The sequence below is a fragment of the Oryctolagus cuniculus genome, chromosome 12, assembly GCF_051225735.1.
Source record: "Oryctolagus cuniculus isolate XC-2025 breed Fujian yellow rabbit chromosome 12, ASM5122573v1, whole genome shotgun sequence".
Classification (NCBI taxonomy): Eukaryota; Metazoa; Chordata; class Mammalia; order Lagomorpha; family Leporidae; genus Oryctolagus; species Oryctolagus cuniculus.
The window spans coordinates 36624147-36642038 of NC_142878.1; the positions used below are offsets into that span (position 1 = coordinate 36624147).

Below are 17892 nucleotides of genomic sequence, written 5' to 3' on the forward strand. Positions count from 1 at the left end.
AGGGGGTCCAAGGACTTGGTCCATCTTCTACTGCTTTCCCAGGCCATAGCAGAGAGCTGGATTGGAAATGAATTAGCCAGGACTTGAACTGGCACCAGCATGGGATGCCTGCTCTGCAGGCTGTGGCTTTACCCGCTATGTCACAGCACCTGCCTCTCTTTTTGTTTCTGAAGATTTATTATTATTTATTTGAGAGGCAGAGTTACAGGCAGAGGGAGAGACAAAGAGAAAGGTCTTCCATCCACTGGTTCACTTACCAAATGGCTCCAATGGCCAGAGGTGGACCAATCCAAAGCCAGAAGCCAGGAGCTTCTTCCAAGTCTCCCACGTGGGTGCAGGGTCCCAAGCACTTGAGCCATCTTTGCTGCTTTTCCAGGGACATTAGCAGGAAGCTGGATCAGAAGTGGAGCAACTGGAGCTCCCACATGGGATGCTGGTGCCACAGGTGGAGGCTTAACCTACTATGCCACAGTGTCGGTCCCTATTGCGTTACTTTTTTTTTAGTAAAATACTTTTTCTTCCTTTTCTGACAAGCGTCACATAGTTGTGTATATATTTAAGTGTGGGAGTAATAATATTGTTTATGAATGTTGTAGGGAAAACAGAATTATCATTCCCTTGAGCCAATCAGTAATTTGTCCAGCTTTGCTAGTTTATGGTTCTCTGAAAATTCAATTCGGGTTTAGAAAATTGTTTTATAAAAGTTGCTTCACTTTGTGATTAACTTCATAGGTGTTACTTTATTTAAAAATAAAAAAAATTCACTGTAAGAAATGAAACCTCACGTACTTAAATGAAATGGAGAGTGAAAACTCTCTCTATGTAACTATAACTGTACATAATGTTTTTAAACTTGATTTTTCACTTAGTTATACTATGTCTTGGATTTCTGTCCTTGACAGTGCATACAGTCAATTTCATTTCTGAAATGACTTTATTAGGATTCCATTGTATTCATTACTTAATTAATTACTTCTGTTGACTGTCATATATTGTGCTGAAGTGTTAGTACCTTTTAAATAACTATTTTTCTTATTTAAAAACATTTTAAAAGCGTGGTCCTCAGATGCCTTTGATATTCCTCTATGTGGTTGATACTTGCATGGAAGATGAAGATTTACAAGCCCTGAAAGAGTCCATGCAGATGTCATTAAGTCTTTTACCACCTACAGCTTTGGTTGGACTAATTACTTTTGGGAGAATGGTGCAGGTTCATGAACTTGGATGTGAAGGCATTTCAAAAAGCTATGTCTTCAGAGGAACGAAAGATCTATCTGCTAAGCAGCTGCAGGTAAACAGCAAGAATGCTCTTTTCAACATGTCTGTGAACATCACAGTAGATATGTGTATAGATTCCTTCTGGATATATGTTAATAGAAAATATTTTTATTATGACTGACTAATATAATTGTATTGCAGCAACGACTTTAAGTTGAGCGTTGCCATCAACTTTACTTATGTGCCTTAAATTCCTGTCATATAGATTGAAGATCCTTTACTTTTAACTGTGTCTTTAAAGTTTAAAATAAAACTGAAGGTGATATTGGAAGGACTCATACAACAGTCATGTTGAAGACTAAGAGGGAACAACCACAGAATGTTAGCTTTTGTTTCTTGGCATCTCATATAGGAACTAAATACTTCTAGTCTAGTGGGTAAGGAGATACTTGGAGATGTAAGAGTTATTAATATGTGAACTATAGGTTTGTGAATTTTTTTCCAATGAATGATCTTATCATTGGGGAAAATTGAAGCTTTTTTTCCCCCTTAGGCAAGGGAGTTTTGTGTAGCATACCAGGAACATCTAGGGATATCTTTCAAACATCTTTTATTCCCCAGAGGTTTTCCTCAGTTGAGGTTTGTTGAAAGTAAAGGAGATTGTGTGGGAATCTGAGAGATAATTGAATTAAAAGATACTTATTTTAGGAAGAGAGACACTTGAGTGTGGTTATACAGAGAAGGGAAAGAAAAGATTAAGTGAAAGCAAGAGTGAGATGAGGAGAGTGAAGTTTCAGAAGACATGCATGGATTCCTTCAAGATCACAGCAAATACCTTATATATATGCTGTGATCCCAAACGAATTCATGTATACAAGGATGCTAAGAAAGTTTGTTAAAAATTAAAAGTTTATTTTGGTGCAAAATATTTTTGAAACCCAGGCATAATGTTTTCATGATATGCATTTTTCTTGAACTTTTTGAAATTGCACAAGATATGAGTATCTTATATCTAATAACCTGTATGTTACTCCGATACCTCTCCTTCATAGGACTTAGTAGAATTCCAGATTTACACTTATTTAGCAGATGATTTGATTTATTTCTTTGCATATCCACATTTTCCATAAGGGTAGGGACCATTTATTTTTTCACCATTATATTCTGGCGTATTGAAGGTTCTTGAGACAGAGTTGCTGAAAGGAATGGATGAATGTAAGTTAAGTATGGATGTTTAAGTGATTCAATAACTTATATTGACCATTAATTACAAACATTTTTTTTTAATCTTGAGAAGAAAGAGTAAGTGAGTGAGGGGTTCCATCTGCTGGTTTACTCCGTAAATGCCTGCAATGGTTGGGGCTGGACCAAGCCAGAAGCTAGCAACCAGGAACTCAATCCAAGTCCCCCATGTGAATAGCAGAACACAATTAACTTGAACCATCAATGCTGCCTCGAAGGGTATACATTAGCAGGAAGCTAGAATCAGTAGCCAGAGCTGTATATCAAGCCAGGTACCCTGATTACCCTGATATGAGGTATAGGTATCTTAACTGACATTGTAACCACAAGGCTAAATGCTCACCTCTAGATATAAGGTATATCTGAGCTAGTATCTTGGCTCACATAACACCTTATACTTTGATTTCTTTTGATGATCATTTCACTGTATTGTTACTATTCTTTTGATAGTCTTCCTAGAAGGACTATTTGCATTTTGAGGAAAGATACTTTGTATTCTTTATTTTTGTGCTCCTGATGTCTAGCACAGCACCTTGTACATGTTTAATTGTTGATAAATCTGTAGAAGTAATTAAGTGAAGATCACACAAATATTCTGTTTACAGGAAATGCTGGGGCTTTCTAAAGTGCCAGTTACTCAAGCAACACGTGGTCCTCAGGTACAGCAGCCACCTCCTTCCAACAGGTAATAATTAAATATGGCAAACAGGATTTTACAATTCATGCAGCTATTTTAAACATTTCATACCTTTAACTTAAACATAGTAACACTACCATATTGTTATATATTTTTAGGAATATAATTATATTACTAAGCTTTTTGAAGAATTGCAACAGAGCCATGTCACTGAAATGGTTTTTCATTATTATGTAAGGAGTTACATTAGTTTTGACATATTGATTTTATATTTTTAATTTCAGAAAAAATGTAATTTTTGTGATTTGAGGGAAGCTATGCAAAAATAGAGTTTCAAAAATCATTTCATTTTTTCTTGGCCTTATAGGTAGTGTTTCTGTCCAAATTTACTTTTTTTTTTTTTTTGAGAGGCAGAAAGAGACCTCCATTGGCTGGTTTCCTCCCAAATACCCTCTGTAACTGGGCTGGACTAGGGCAGGAGCCAGGAGCTGGGAATGCAATCCAGGTCTCCCATATAGGTGGCGGGAACCAAATTTCTTGAACTATCACCTTTGCCTCCCAGAATCTGCATTGTCAGGAAACTGGAGTCTGGAGCTGGAACTGGGAATTGAACCCAGGCAATCCACTGTGGGATGTGGGCACCTTAATCGCTAGGCTAGAAGCCTGCTCCCTTCCCTTAAACTTTCTTATCAGAGGTACTATTACTAAAAGCGAGTTATGTATCTTCTCATCATTATTTCAGTAACCCTAAAACCCATTAGATTAGTAAATGAACCATGAAGTCCCAAAGTAATACTTGATTTGAGTGTTTCTTTTATAGCAGTTGTATTCAAAGTGTGGTTCCTGGATCAGTGGCATTGGTGTCACCTGGTAACTTGTTTGAAATTCAAATTCCCAGACTTTTCAAAGCAAACTCTAGAACTGGGACCCAGCAGTTGTTGTTAAACCCTTCAATTAATTCTGAAGCACATGAAAGTTTGAGAACTCTTGGCCTGCTGTATATTCAAAATATTTTTCTCTATTTTTAGGAAAGTAAGCCATTTGTTTCTTATACCCTCACCCACAAACATGTTGTAAGTGACTTTTTATTTAATTCGCAGATTTCTACAGCCAGTACAGAAAATAGACATGAATCTCACAGATCTTCTGGGAGAACTTCAGCGAGACCCTTGGCCTGTACCACAGGGAAAGAGACCTTTGCGCTCCTCTGGGGTGGCCCTTTCCATAGCTGTAGGACTGCTAGAGGTAGTGATGACTTTTTTTTTTTAAAGATTTATTTTATTTATTTGAAAGGCAGAGTGACAAAGAGAAAGGGAGAGACAGAGCTCTTCTGTCTGCCAGTTCACTCCCCAAATGGTTACCATGGCTGGGGTTAGGTTAAACTGAAGCCAGAAGCCTAGAACTCCATGCACGACTCCCGTGTGGGTGGCAGGGGCCCAAGTAGTTGGGCCATCTTTTACTGATTTCCCAGGTGCATTATCAGGGAACTGGATTGGTAGCAAAGCAGCTGGGACTTGAACCAGCGCTCTGAAATGGAATACTGGCTTCACAGGTGGCGGATTAACCTGCTGTGTCACATCACAGTCCCCGAATAATTTTTCTTTATTTTTAGATATTATAATATTGGTAGGATGATTGTTGTAGATTAATGTTATCTAGTAGTTTCTAATATGTATAGGCAGGTCTTTTATTCCCATACAGTTTTCTTGGGTTACTTAAGAGTTTATTCCATTTTTTTGTTTATTCAGAACTCCAGTTATATAAATTGGATCATTTTTGCTTGCTTTCTATTTCATTACTTTTTACTTCTTCCTTTTATTTTTATTCTCTTGGCTATTTTATTGCTTTTCTTCAGTATTCCTTCCTAAATTTTCATTTGAACTTGGTGGTAGTTCTAGGCTGGCTGGAAGTTTCTTTCTCCTCTCTTGCATATCCTTTTTGCAAATTGAACTAATGCTGTGTGAAGGCTTGCAGTGAGAGTGCAGGGAGATAACTCACTTGGATATAGAAGGTTTTATTCTTTCTTTGTTGTTGTTTTGGACTTTAGGTCATTTTAAGTTTGGATGTTATTTGTGTTCTGATTCTGTGAAGTGTGTGTTTACGTATATTTATTTGGTCTTGTTCTTCCCTGCTGTTTCATCTTTACATGGCTAATAGTAACACAGATAACCAGAATGAAAAGAATATTTTTGTGATTAAACTAGTTTAAGAAAGTTATAGAAGTTATAAGCTTACTTTGTAAAAATAATTCAAATGATATGGAAGGATGTATGAAAATGAAAAGTAAAATGGAGTTTTCTTTATTGTCTCCCAAAATTATTACTTATATTATTTTTTAAAGTTACCATCAGATTTTATATCATTTACATTCTGTTGTAAAGTTATAATGTATCTTAAAAATAAATGCTGTATTTTATCTGATAAATGCTTATAGAATTTTGAAATAAAATAGCATTGTTAATATGATTATAAAATATTAATGGTGAATAAGGCAGAGTATATATGTATAGGAGATGTAATCCTTGGTTATTGCAACTTTCCTTCTTGGTGGATTCTATTTCATGTACAGAATTCAAGAGTACCTTTAAAATTTTTTTTCTGTATTCTCTCATTTCCTTTGGATCATGCTTAGTTACCCTTTTGTTTCTTATATATATTTTTTGGGTTTTGCATATCCAAAAATGTTTTAAAATATTGCCCTTTGCTTCATTAATAGTTTAGGTGGCTGTAGAATTCTAGGTTCAAAATGAGCTTCACTCAAAAATTTGAAGCATTCCTTTACTATTCTAAAAGTTTATTGGTGATATTTGATATAGTTTTCCTTTCTTTTTATTAAGGAAACTTATTTTTCCAACTGGACATTTTTAGAACATTCACTTTAATTTTTAAAAAATATTTATTTTATTTATTTGAAAAACAGAGTTAGAGAGAGGTAGAGACAGAGAGGTCTTCCACCCGCTGGTTCACTCCCGAATTGGCTGCAACAGCCAGAGCTGTGCCTATCTAAAGCCAGGAGCCAGGAGCTTCTTCTGGGTCTCCCACATGGGTGCAGGGGCCCAAGCACTTGGGCCATCTTCTACTGCTTTCCCAGGTCATAGCAGAGAGCTGGATCAGAAGAGGAGCAGCCTGGACTAGAACTGGCGCCCATATGGGATGCTGGCACTTCAGGCCAGGGCTTTACCCCGCTGTACCACAGCACCAGCCCCAAACATTCTCTTCAATTTTAAAGTACTGAAATTTCATTGAGCTGTGTTTAGGTTTACTTCTTGTTTCATTAACTATGTTTGATTTTTATTGGGCCTTTTCATCATGAAGACTTTATCATTCTTTATTTATTTATCTTTTTTATTTTGTATTCAATAGCTTTATATCCTTATTGTTTCCTCTTGTGTTTTCCTTCTTTGCTCCTGTTTCTGCTGCTTTACTCAAATTTATTTTCCACATCATTAACTCGATCTTCTGACATGCTTTTTAGTCCATCCATTAATGTTGTTTTATTTTTGCAATGCTTCTAATTCCAGAAACGTGTTTGTGGTTATCCGTGTTTGCTGTGATATGCATTGTAACGCATGCTCTGTTCTGTGTCCTTAGCCCCCAATATCAGTGCTAAAATCCCTCTCCAGGCAGATGGCCTACTTTGCACAGAGGGCATGTCTCAGGAATTGCTGATGTCAGAATTTGTCATCAGCTGCTGTATCTGGAGGTACAGATAAACAGTATCTTCTTTGGTCCATTGCAGTTTTTGTTTTTGATTCCAAATATGGAGCTTTTCAAGTATTCCCTTGGGAAGATGTGGTTTATTTTTGATATCTGGATATCCTTTTTAAAAATTCTCTTGTCAATCCAATACAATCAAAATCATTTTGGAGAGAATATATGCTTTTTTTAGAAATAATATATCAGTAATCATTATAAGAAATGTATAACCATGTGCTTTCCATTTTCCTTTAAACTCTTTTGATGAGTTACTTTTTTCCCATAGTGTACTTTCCCCAACACTGGTGCTCGCATCATGATGTTCATTGGCGGTCCTGCTACTCAGGGACCTGGAATGGTGGTTGGAGATGAATTGAAGACACCCATAAGATCGTGGCATGACATTGAAAAAGACAACGCAAAATATGTTAAAAAGGGAACTAAGGTAATTTTGATCTTTAAGTCTTACTTTGGTAGAAAACAGGTATTCTTTTTTTTTTTTTTTTTTTTTTTAAACAGGCAGAGTTAGACAATGAGAGAGAGAGAAAGAGAGAAAGGTCTTCCTTTTTCCGTTGGTTCACCCCCCAAGTGGCCACTATGGTCGGCGTGTTGTGGCCAGCGTGTTGCACTGATCCGAAGCTAGGAGCCAGGTGCTTCCTCCTGGTCTCCCATGCGGGTGAAGGGCCCAAGCACTTGGGCCATCCTCTGCTGCCTTCCTGGGCCACAGCAGAGAGCTGGACTGGAAGAGGAGCAACCAGGACAGAATCCAGCGCCCCAACCGGGACTAGAACCCGGTGTGCCAGCGCCGCAGGCAGAGGATTAGCCTAGTGAGCTTTGGCGCCGTCCCAGGTATTCATTTGATGGAAGAGGAAGAATACAGATGTTTTTTAATAGAAACCTGGTATTACAAAGTCTGATACTATTTAAGCTACTATTCATAATGGGAGAAATATCCTCTTTTTTTCTTTCTCTCTCTCTCTTTTTTTTTAAGATTTATTTATTTATTTGAAAGGTAGAGTTACAGAGAGAGAGAGCGAGAGAGAGGTCTTCATCCGCTGGTTCACTCCTCAAATGGCCACAACGGCTGGAGCTGGGCCAGTCTGAAGCCAGGAGGCAATAACTTCTTCTGGGTCTCCCACAGGGGTGCAGGGGCCCAAGCACTTGGGCCGTCCTCCACTGCTTTCCCAGGCCATAGCAGAGAGCTGGATCAGAAGAGGAGCAGCTGGGACATGAACCCATGCCCATATAGGATGCTGGCACTGCACATGGCAGCTTTACCTGCTATGCCACAGCACCAGCCCTCCTCTTTTTTCTTGACAAGTTATACCATTTCTGATTTGAAATATTTAGTCTTAATAGTAAGTACAAATAGGTTGGTTTTTAAATACAACTCCTGGGGCCGACGCCGTGGCTCAATAGGCTATCCTCTGCCTGTGGCGCCTGCACACCGGGTTCTAGTCCCGGTCGGGGCACCGGATTCTATCCTGGTTGCTCCTCTTCCAGGCCAGCTCTCTGCTGTGGCCAGGGAGTGCAGTGGAGGATGGCCCAAGTGCTTGGGCCCTGCACCCCATGGGAGACCAGGAGGAGCATCTGGCTCCTGGCTTTGGATCAGCGCAGTGATCTTTCTCTTCAGGAAAAATTTCTTAGATTTTCAAGTTTTTCATTTCCAAGAGACAGTCCCTAATGTTTCCTCTAGATATGTATGTGTGTATGTATATGTTCATAGTTTGAATAGCCCAAAATTTTCTTGTGACTTGTTTTTTGTTCATCTTCATATTTTTCGGGTTTGTGAAAGTGTATTTCACTAATGTTGGTTCTTGACTATCTTAACAGTGGTTCTGCTTGTTAATATCCCTGTTAATTTTTTCTAAGAAATTCTCTAGAGTTCACAGTTTGAATTGTGTTATATTATTTAATGTTTTGGGTAGTTATTATATTTTTTCTAATGTTTGTTTATTTTTATTTATTTGAAATAGTGACAGGGCCAGCATTGTGGTGCAGTGGTTTTCAGCCACCACCTACACCACTGGCATCCCATTTGAGTGTTGGTTTGAATCCCGGCCCAGCTGCTCCATTTTTAATCTAGCTTCCTGCTAATGCACCTGGGAAGACCGTGGAAGATGGCTGATGTGCCTAGGTCCCTGCCACTCAGCTGGGAAACCCAGATGGAGTTCCTAGATCCTGGCTTCAGTCTAGCCCAGCCCTGGCGATTGGGGAAGTGAACCAGCAGATTCTCAGTATCTTTCTCTCTCTAATTCTGCATTTAAAATAAATAAAATCTTTTTAAAAATTTTAAAAAGATAAAATAAAAAAGTTTACATATGTATTTATTTATTTGAGAGAGAGATTGAATCAGAGAGAGATCTCCCCTCTTCTGGTTCTGTTTCCAAATGCTTGCAATGGCCTGAGACCAGAGCTGGAAACTCCATCCAGGTCGACCATGTGGGTGGCAGAGATTCAGCTATTTGAATAATCACCTGCTGCCTCCCAGGGTGTACATTAGCAGGAAGTTGGAATTGGGAGTGGACTGGGACACAAACTCACGCACTCAAGTATAACAGGATACTGGCATCCAAACTGGCATTTTAACTGTTAGGCAAAATGCCTACCTCTATTTTTGGAAGATTTGAGTGTGAGTTTAGACAGGAAGAAGAGTTTTGTGTTGTTTTGCTACCATGTTTATATACGAAGAAGCAAATGTTCAGTATGTGGTGTTTCTGTAGTGGAATGGGATACTGTTATCTTTTTTGAAAAATTGGATTCATTGTTTATTTATATTAACAGTTACATCTGAAAAGTTTGAAAAAAAAACAAGTTTATGGGCACATTTAATGAAAAGGATGTGGAGATGTAGGAGCAATAGAAGATATTATATCATTTTAGGAGACAGAAAATTCAATAAGAATAAATAATTTTAGATTATGATGGACTATTCTTTTAGTCTACTTTAGATTATTTTGATCCAGGTTTTATAGGATGATTCAGTTTATGTATTACTTTGATTGAATTTTAATACATCTTTTGTAGCATTTTGAAGCATTGGCTAATCGAGCTGCTACAACTGGCCATGTCATTGACATCTATGCATGTGCGTTAGATCAGACAGGGCTCCTGGAAATGAAATGCTGCCCCAACCTTACTGGGTATGTATTTGCATTTTTCCAGTCTTTGCAGCTATAGTCTTAGTAATGACAGTTTACAGATAAATGCCAATAATGGCTATTTACAGAAAAAAGTTTCTGTCCTACCACTTCAGGACAACATCTGCTGCAGTTTGGATATTCCTTAAGTAAAGCTCACTTTTCAGTTTTTTCTAAAATACAGGATTATAGAGGTAGAAATTGGTTTATAAAGTTCGTTTTGATATCTTAAAGTGAATATTATTTTAGCAGCTTTTTTGAGACATACTTCATATGACATAAAATGTGTCCATTTAAAGTGTTCAATTTGATGATCTTTAGAATATTTATAGGTTGCACAACTATCTCTATAATATAATTTTACAGCATATGCATTACTCTAGACATTTGCAGTCACTCCCCATTCTTTACTCTTTCCTCTTTTCCTCACCCTAAGTTACCTGTAGGCAATTGCTAATTATAGCTTATGATGGACATTTCTTGTAAATCACATATACCTTTCTTTGTGACTGACTTTTTTTGATTTAGCATTGTGTTTTCAAGGGTTGTCCATATTGTAGGATGTATCAGTATTTCATTTTATTTATTGGTGAATAAAAAGTAAAAAAAGGATCTAATGTTAATAATGTTTCATTGCATGGATATATTACATTTTATCAACCCATCAATTAATGAATGTCTCCTTGTCACTTTTTGGCTATTATGAATACTGCTTTGAGCATTATGTTTAAATTTTTATGAAGACATCATGTTTTTGTTTCTCTTAGTGGCTAATTTACACCCAGGAGTGGATTGGTGGGTCCCATTGCAATTGGTGCTTAATGTTTTAAAGAACTTTCAAACTGTTTTTCTTTTTCTTTTTTGGTTAATTAATTTATTTATTTGAAAGGTGGAGTTACAGAGGTAGTAGCAGAGAGAGAGAGAGGTCTTCCATTTACTGGTTCACTCCCCAAACGACCACAACAGCCAGAGTGGGGCTGATCCAAAGCCAGGAGCTTCTTCTGTGTCTCCCATGCAGGTGCAGGGGCCCAAGCACTTGAACTATCTTATACTGCTTTCCCGGGCCATAGCAGAGACCTAGATCAGAAGTGGAGCAGCCGGGACTCGAACTGGTGCCCATATGGGATGCTGGCACTGCAGGAGGTGGCTTTACCTGCTACACCACAGCTGTCAAACTGTATTTCAAAGTAACTGGCCCAGTTTACATTTTCACTACCATAGTAGTAGAGGATTCTCATTTCTCCACATCCTTGTGAACTCCTGCTAGTGTTTGGTCAGAGTCAGGAGTTTCCACTTGGCTGGAGTGGGGATATGAGCCGGAACAACTGTTACATATGTCCAAAATGGCCTATGCTCTATTGGCTTGTTACAGGACGCTATTGTAAGGTGATCTGGGAGAGAAAAATGTGCCCTCCTTTTTTTTTTTTTTCCCCTCCTCTAGTTTAGCAAGTACACTATCCCCCACTTGGCTCTGGGTTCCCTCTAGGCTCTTCCTGCAGCTTTATTGCCAGTGGCTTGGGCTGCTGCAGTCTGGTTTCACTTCACTCTCCAACACTGGTGTGTAGGCTCTTGGCTGCTGAAGTCCTGAGTTGTGGGTATCCATGCTTTCTACATAGGTCCATGTTGTCCCTCTAATTTGGGTAGAGTTTCCTCTGCTGTTTTCTCTCTGACTCTTCCTGAGACCGCACTCTCTCCACTTTTTAAAAACTGTCTTCTAGACTAGAGCAGTAAGCTCCTTTCCTACTCTGCCATCTTGGAAGCTCTGCCAATATATATATTTATATTTTTAAAGATTTATTTTATTTATTTGAAAGAGTTACAGAGAGAGGTAGAAGCAGAGAGAGAGGTCTTCCATCCGCTGGTTCACTCCGCATATGGCTTAGCTGATCCAAAGCCAGGAGCCAGGAGCCTCCTCTGGGTCTTACATGTGGGTGCAGGGGCCCAAGGACTTGGCCATTTTCTACTGCCTTCCCAGGCCATAGCAGAGAGCTGGATAGGAAGAGGAGTAGCCGCGACTAGAATTGGTGCCCATATGGGATGCTGGCGCTTCAGGCCAGGGCTTTAACCTGCTGTGCCAGGCAAGCACTGTGGTACAGCAGGTTAAAGCCCTGGCCTGAAGCGCTGACATCCTATATGGGCGCCGGTTCTAGTCACGGCTACTCCTTTTCCAATTCAGCTCTCTGGTATGGCCTGGGAAGGCAGTAGAAGATGGCCCAAGTCCTTGGACCCCCTGCACCCACATGTGAGACCCAGAGGAGGCTCCTGGCTCCTGGCTTTGGATCGGCGCAGCTCCGGCTATTGCAGCCGTCTGGAGAGTGAACCAGCAGATGGAAGACCTCTCTCTCTGACTCTGCCTCTCTCAGTAACTACTCTGTCTTTCAAATAAATAAAATAAATCTTTAAAAAAATTAAGATAAGGCCGGCGCCGCGGCTCACTAGGCTAATCCTCCGCCTAGCGGCGCCGGCACACCGGGTTCGAGTCCCGGTCGGGGCGCCGGAGTCTGTCCCGGTTGCCCCTCTTCCAGGCCAGCCCTCTGCTGTGGCCAGGGAGTGCAGTGGAGGATGGCCCAGGTGCTTGGGCCCTGCACCCCATGGGAGACCAGGAGAAGCACCTGGCTCCTGCCTTAGGATCAGCGCGTTGGGCCGGCCGCAGCGCACCTGCCGCGGCGGCCATTGGAGGGTGAACCAACGGCAAAGGAAGACCTTTCTCTCTGTCTCTCTCTCACTGTCCACTCTGCCTGTCAAAAAATAAAAAATAAAAAATAAAAAAAAAATAAAAAAAATATATTAAAAAAAAAATTAAGATAATTGCTGAGGACAAATGCAAGTGTTACAAACCTTCTGATACTCTCAGAATTGAGATTATTTGTGGGGTGAGAATTTTCTCATATATATTTGAGTTTTAAAAGTTAATGGTAACATAGCATATTTTGGAACTTAATTTTAAAATTTATTGGATGTCTTGAGAGGTCATTTTTTTAAAATGTTTTGAATATGTGAAGTCATTAACTGTGTCATACACCTTGTGTCTTATTCTTTCCATGCAGTGGATACATGGTAATGGGGGACTCTTTCAACACTTCCTTATTCAAACAAACTTTTCAGAGAGTCTTTACCAAAGATATGCACGGACAGTTTAAAATGGGCTTTGGTGGTACACTGGAAATAAAGGTAAGAACCAATACTTGATATGTCTGATATGTTGATCAAGAGAGAAACTTGTATAATTCTTAAATATCACTAATCAAGTTCATTATTATGCTTTAAAAATAGTTGTTTTGTGTTGATATCTCAATTTAGAGATTTTGTCAAATGTACAGTGAGACCTCTTTTGAGCATTTCTAAACAACTGTTACAAAAGTAGAATTATGTAGGTCATGTTTCATTTTGCTCTTTTTTTTTTCTTTTTTAGTATTTATTTTTATCCATTTGAAAGGCAGAGTAAGAGAAAGAGAGAGAATTTTTCATCTGCTGGTTTTCTCCACAACCAGGGCTGGGCCAGGCCCAAGCCACAAGCCTGGAACTCCATCAGTTCTCCCATATAGGTGGCCAGGGCCCAAACACTTGAGCCATCATCTGCTGCTTCCCAGGACATGTTAGCAGGAAGTTGGATTGAAGCAGAGCAGCTGGGACTTGAATCAGCACTCTGATATGGGATGTGGGCCTCTCAAACAATGGCTTAAACTGCCGTGCCACAGCACCTGTATCGTAACTCTTCCTTCTAATATTGGGTTTAACTTTTTAAGTATGTTTAACCATTTTTAGTACTGCATTTATTAATTTTAGTAGTAATTTTTAAAATTGTTTTTAAATTTATTTACTAGAGAGAGAGAGAGAGAGAACTCCCATTTGCTGGTTCACTCCCCTAAAATGCTGTCATTCATGGAACTAGGACTGGGCCATGCCAAAGCTGGAGGGAATCAATCCAATCTCCCATTTGGATGTCAGAAAACCAGTTACTTAAGCCATTACTGCTGTCTCCCAGGGTCTGCATTAGCAGGAAGCTGAAGTCAGGAATCAGCTAAATGTTTGCCCTGGTAGTATTTTTTTTTTTTTTAATGGCAGGAATTATATAGCTTAAATGAGAACTGTTCTGTGTCATTTGGATAATCCAATATTTGTTCTGTGGTAAGTCAGTTTATACTACACAATTTTATCATTCACATCAAATTTGTGTATAAAATCCCAAAGCCTTAGGTGTTTGTTACAAGTTTATTACAAGTACATTGATTTTGAGTTTTCCTTAAATATTTCTTCTTTTTAAAAAAGATTTATTTATTTCAGAGAGTGACCTAGAAAGATGGAAACATACACACATACACACATAGAGAAAGTGAGAGCGAGACAGAGAGACGGTGTTATTTTGTGGGTTGATTGCATGTGTAGGCAGAAGTCATTGTAGGTTAATAAATAGTGTTCTGAATAAGATTTATTGGCCAGTGGTATTCAGGATATGTCAGAAAAAAAAACCTCAAGAAAACAAACAGACTTATTAATTTTTTTGGATGGAAGTTAATATAATAACTTTAATTTTGGTGGCTGTAGAGACTGGAAGAGATACCACTTTTGTGAATGATTTTCATTGGGAGCAAAATTAGAAAGTGATGTCTAAAGTTTTGTATTAGGATATGTGAGTTTTGAGTATGATATGAGTTTGAATCCAGAGTGTGGGTCCCAAATGGAGACCTCTTTTGGGTAATAGAAATAGAAGATTAATAGTAGGTTTAGGGGTGGATTTTACATCAGTATGCAGGTGCTCACTGATATATTATTTTTAATGTTAATAAATTTTCATTGGTTTTGTGTTTAAATATAGAAGAATATCATATTTTCATATAATTCTAAGTGGGTGCTTGGGCTCATCTATGAGGAAACCAAATGTACTGTATTTTTATTTTGCAGACCTCAAGGGAAATAAAGATTTCGGGAGCTATTGGGCCCTGTGTTTCGCTTAATTCTAAAGGACCGTGTGTGTCTGAAAATGTAAGTCTCCTTATTCTAAAAAGGAAATAGTTAATTTTCAGGACAGCACCAACAGAGATTTAGTGGGATAGCAGCCTATAGAATTCCTTTCAAAATTCTGGTTTTATATTTATTTGTTTTCTTTTTTTTTTAAAGTTAACTTTCTTTTTTTTTTAAACTTTTATTTAGTAAATATAAATTTCCAAAGTACAGTTTATGGATTACAATGGCTTTTTCCCCCCATAACTTCCTATATTTATTTGTTTTAAATATTTATTTGTAGAGATGGAGGGGAGAGGAGAAAGAGAGATCTTCCATCTGCTGGTTGACTCCCAAAATATTCTCAACAGGGGGCTGGTGCTGTGGCGTAGTGGGTTAAAGTCCTGGCCTGTGGTACCATTATCCCATATTGGTACCAGTCTGAGTCCTGAATCTGAGTCCACTTCTACATACCAGCTCCCTGCTGGTGTGCTTGGAAAAGCAGTGGAGGATGGCCCAAGTCCATGGGCCCCTGCATCCACATGGCAACTGGAGGAAGCTCCTGCCTTCAGATTGGCTCAACTCTGGCTGTTTTGGTCATTTGAGAAGCGAACCAGTAGATGGAAGATCTCTCCACCCCCTCTTTTTACCTCTTTCTGTAACTGTTTTTCAAATAAATAAAGTAAATCTTAAAAAAAAAAAATCTTTTCAATGGCCAGGGCTGGTCTAGGCTAAAGCCAGGAACCAGGAGCGAGGAGCTTCATCAGACTGTCCCTTACAGGTGACAGAGGCCCAAACACTAGGCCATCCTCTGCTGCTTTTCCCAGGCCATTAGCCAGGAGCGAGATTGGATATGGAACAGTAGAACATGAACCAATACTCATATTTCCATATCCTGGAATCCCAGGCGGGGGCTTTAGCAGCTATTCCTCAGTGCCAGTCCCACCTTTCAAAATTCTTGTATGGGATGGTTTACACATTGCTGTGTCTCTATTTGTGGTGGTTCTTTTCGTATATGCTTTCACATCCACCCCTAACTAAACATTTTAGACTTTGACTAGTTTTCTATTTTTTTGTTTCTAAGTTCTTTCTTTCTTTTTTTTTTTTAACGTTTTATTTATTTATTTGAAAGGCAGAATTATAAAGAAGAGAGAGAGGGAGGGAGGGAGAGAGAGAGATAGAGAGGTCTTTCATCTGCTGGTTACTCCCCCAGTGGTTGCAATGAACGACCTGGGCTGGTCCAGGCCCAAGCCAGGAGCTAGGAGCTTTTTCCAGGTTTCAGGCATGGGTGGCAAGGGCTCAAGGACTTGGGACATCCTCTGTTGCTTTCTCAGGAGCATTAGTAGGGAGCTGGATCAGAAGGGGAGAAGCCAGTACTTGAACTGGTCCCCATATGGGATGCTGGCACTGCAGGCTGTGGCTTAACCCGCTATGCCACAGTGGCAACTCAGTGTAGTTAAACAAAAAACTTCATGATTTTGAATTTTGGAGAGTTATGAAAATTAATATTAATTCCAAATGGACTTTTGGTACCAGAATTTCCAGAAAATAACTTCATTGTCTAGATTTAAGTTTCCATTCCTTTTTCTTTATCACATGTAGTAGGAGTTTAATGCACTTTGTAGTGGTAAAATCATATAGCTGTAGAGAAGATGATGGAGCAAATAATCCCAAGTGGGTCATCAGCTTTAAAGATGACAAATAAAAATTAATTCATGATCACGTTTCAAAGGGAAGATCTATATCTAAGAGGATTTCTTGGAAATCACACTGCTTATAGTTCTGATCCAGAGAGTCTGTATCAGTAAGTACATGTATTGTGTGTGAAATCAGTATCTCTTTACACAGGTCAAGTAGTTGGATAGAAAGATAATGTTAGTTGTAGTGATTTTATTAAACAGCACATGCTTCTGAAGGTAACAAATATAAACAATTTGTATTAATACTTTTATACATTCAAAAATTGATATAATTTTATTGTATAACAGTTGCATAATTTTATTTCATGTTATATTTATGATAGGATCTTAACAAAAAAGCCTAGGTTTTTAATATTCACTGAATTAGTTTGAAACCTGAAAAGAATTTTTCATTGGAAATTTATCTCCTCCTCTTTTCTCCTTAACATATGTTATACTAACAAATTGTGTTCTGTAGCTTGTAAATATACTCTATTATATTTTTACAGGAAATAGGAACAGGTGGCACCTGTCAGTGGAAGATATGTGGACTCAGTCCCACTACAACCTTAGCCATATATTTTGAAGTCGTCAATCAGGTATGATTTTCTGTATTGAATACTGAAAGGTAGACAGGTATTTAAGTTAGGCCACGAGTATTTCATATTTTTTCACTAGTAAACATCCAGAGTTTATCATTTTTTTAAAAAGATTTATTTATTTGAAAGTCAGAGTTACACAGAAGAGAGGCAGAGAGAGAGAGAGAGAGGTCTTCTATCCACTGGTTCACTCCCCAATTGGCTGCAACAGCTGGAGCTGTGCCAATCCAAAGCCAGGAGCCAGGAGCTTCTTCCGGATCTCCCATGTGGGTGCAGGGGCCCAAGGACTTGAGCCATCTTGTACTGCTTTCCCAGGCCACAGCAGAGAGCTGGATCGGAAGTGGAGCAGCCAGGACTCGAACCGGCACCCAAATGGGATGCTGGTGCTTCAGGCCAGGGCGTTAACTCGCTTCGCCACAGCGCCGGCCCCCTCATTTTGTTTTATAATTCTTATTTGTCATTTTCTATTTCTGAAAGATAAACTCCTTGGTGAGAGGACAAATGCAAAACTTGGGCAGTCTACCTTTCAGTTTAAGTTTTCTTTTTCTTTTCTTTCTTTTTTTTTTAAGATTTATTTATTTGAAAGGCAGAGTTACAGAGAGGCAGAGAGAGAGAGAGAGACTGAGAGGTCCTCCATCCGCTAATTCATTCCCCAAATGGCCACAACAGCTGGAGCTGGGTTGATCTGAAGTCAGGAGCCTGGAGCTTCTTCCAGGTCTCCCACACAGGTGCAGGGCCCC

General features: G+C 39.0%; 1 protein-coding gene across 1 annotated transcript in view; it reads left to right on the top strand.

Moving 5' to 3' along the window:
• Positions 1-17892, top strand: part of SEC23A (SEC23 homolog A, COPII component) — a 66033-nt gene that overhangs the window by 9234 nt on the left and 38907 nt on the right. Inside the window, exons 5-12 of the mRNA XM_008269515.5 lie at positions 1055-1291; positions 3066-3145; positions 4198-4342; positions 7080-7238; positions 9821-9936; positions 12981-13104; positions 14836-14916; positions 17063-17152. Of these exons, the coding sequence (XP_008267737.1) occupies positions 1055-1291; positions 3066-3145; positions 4198-4342; positions 7080-7238; positions 9821-9936; positions 12981-13104; positions 14836-14916; positions 17063-17152 (1032 nt within the window). The remainder of the gene's footprint in view (positions 1-1054; positions 1292-3065; positions 3146-4197; positions 4343-7079; positions 7239-9820; positions 9937-12980; positions 13105-14835; positions 14917-17062; positions 17153-17892) is intronic.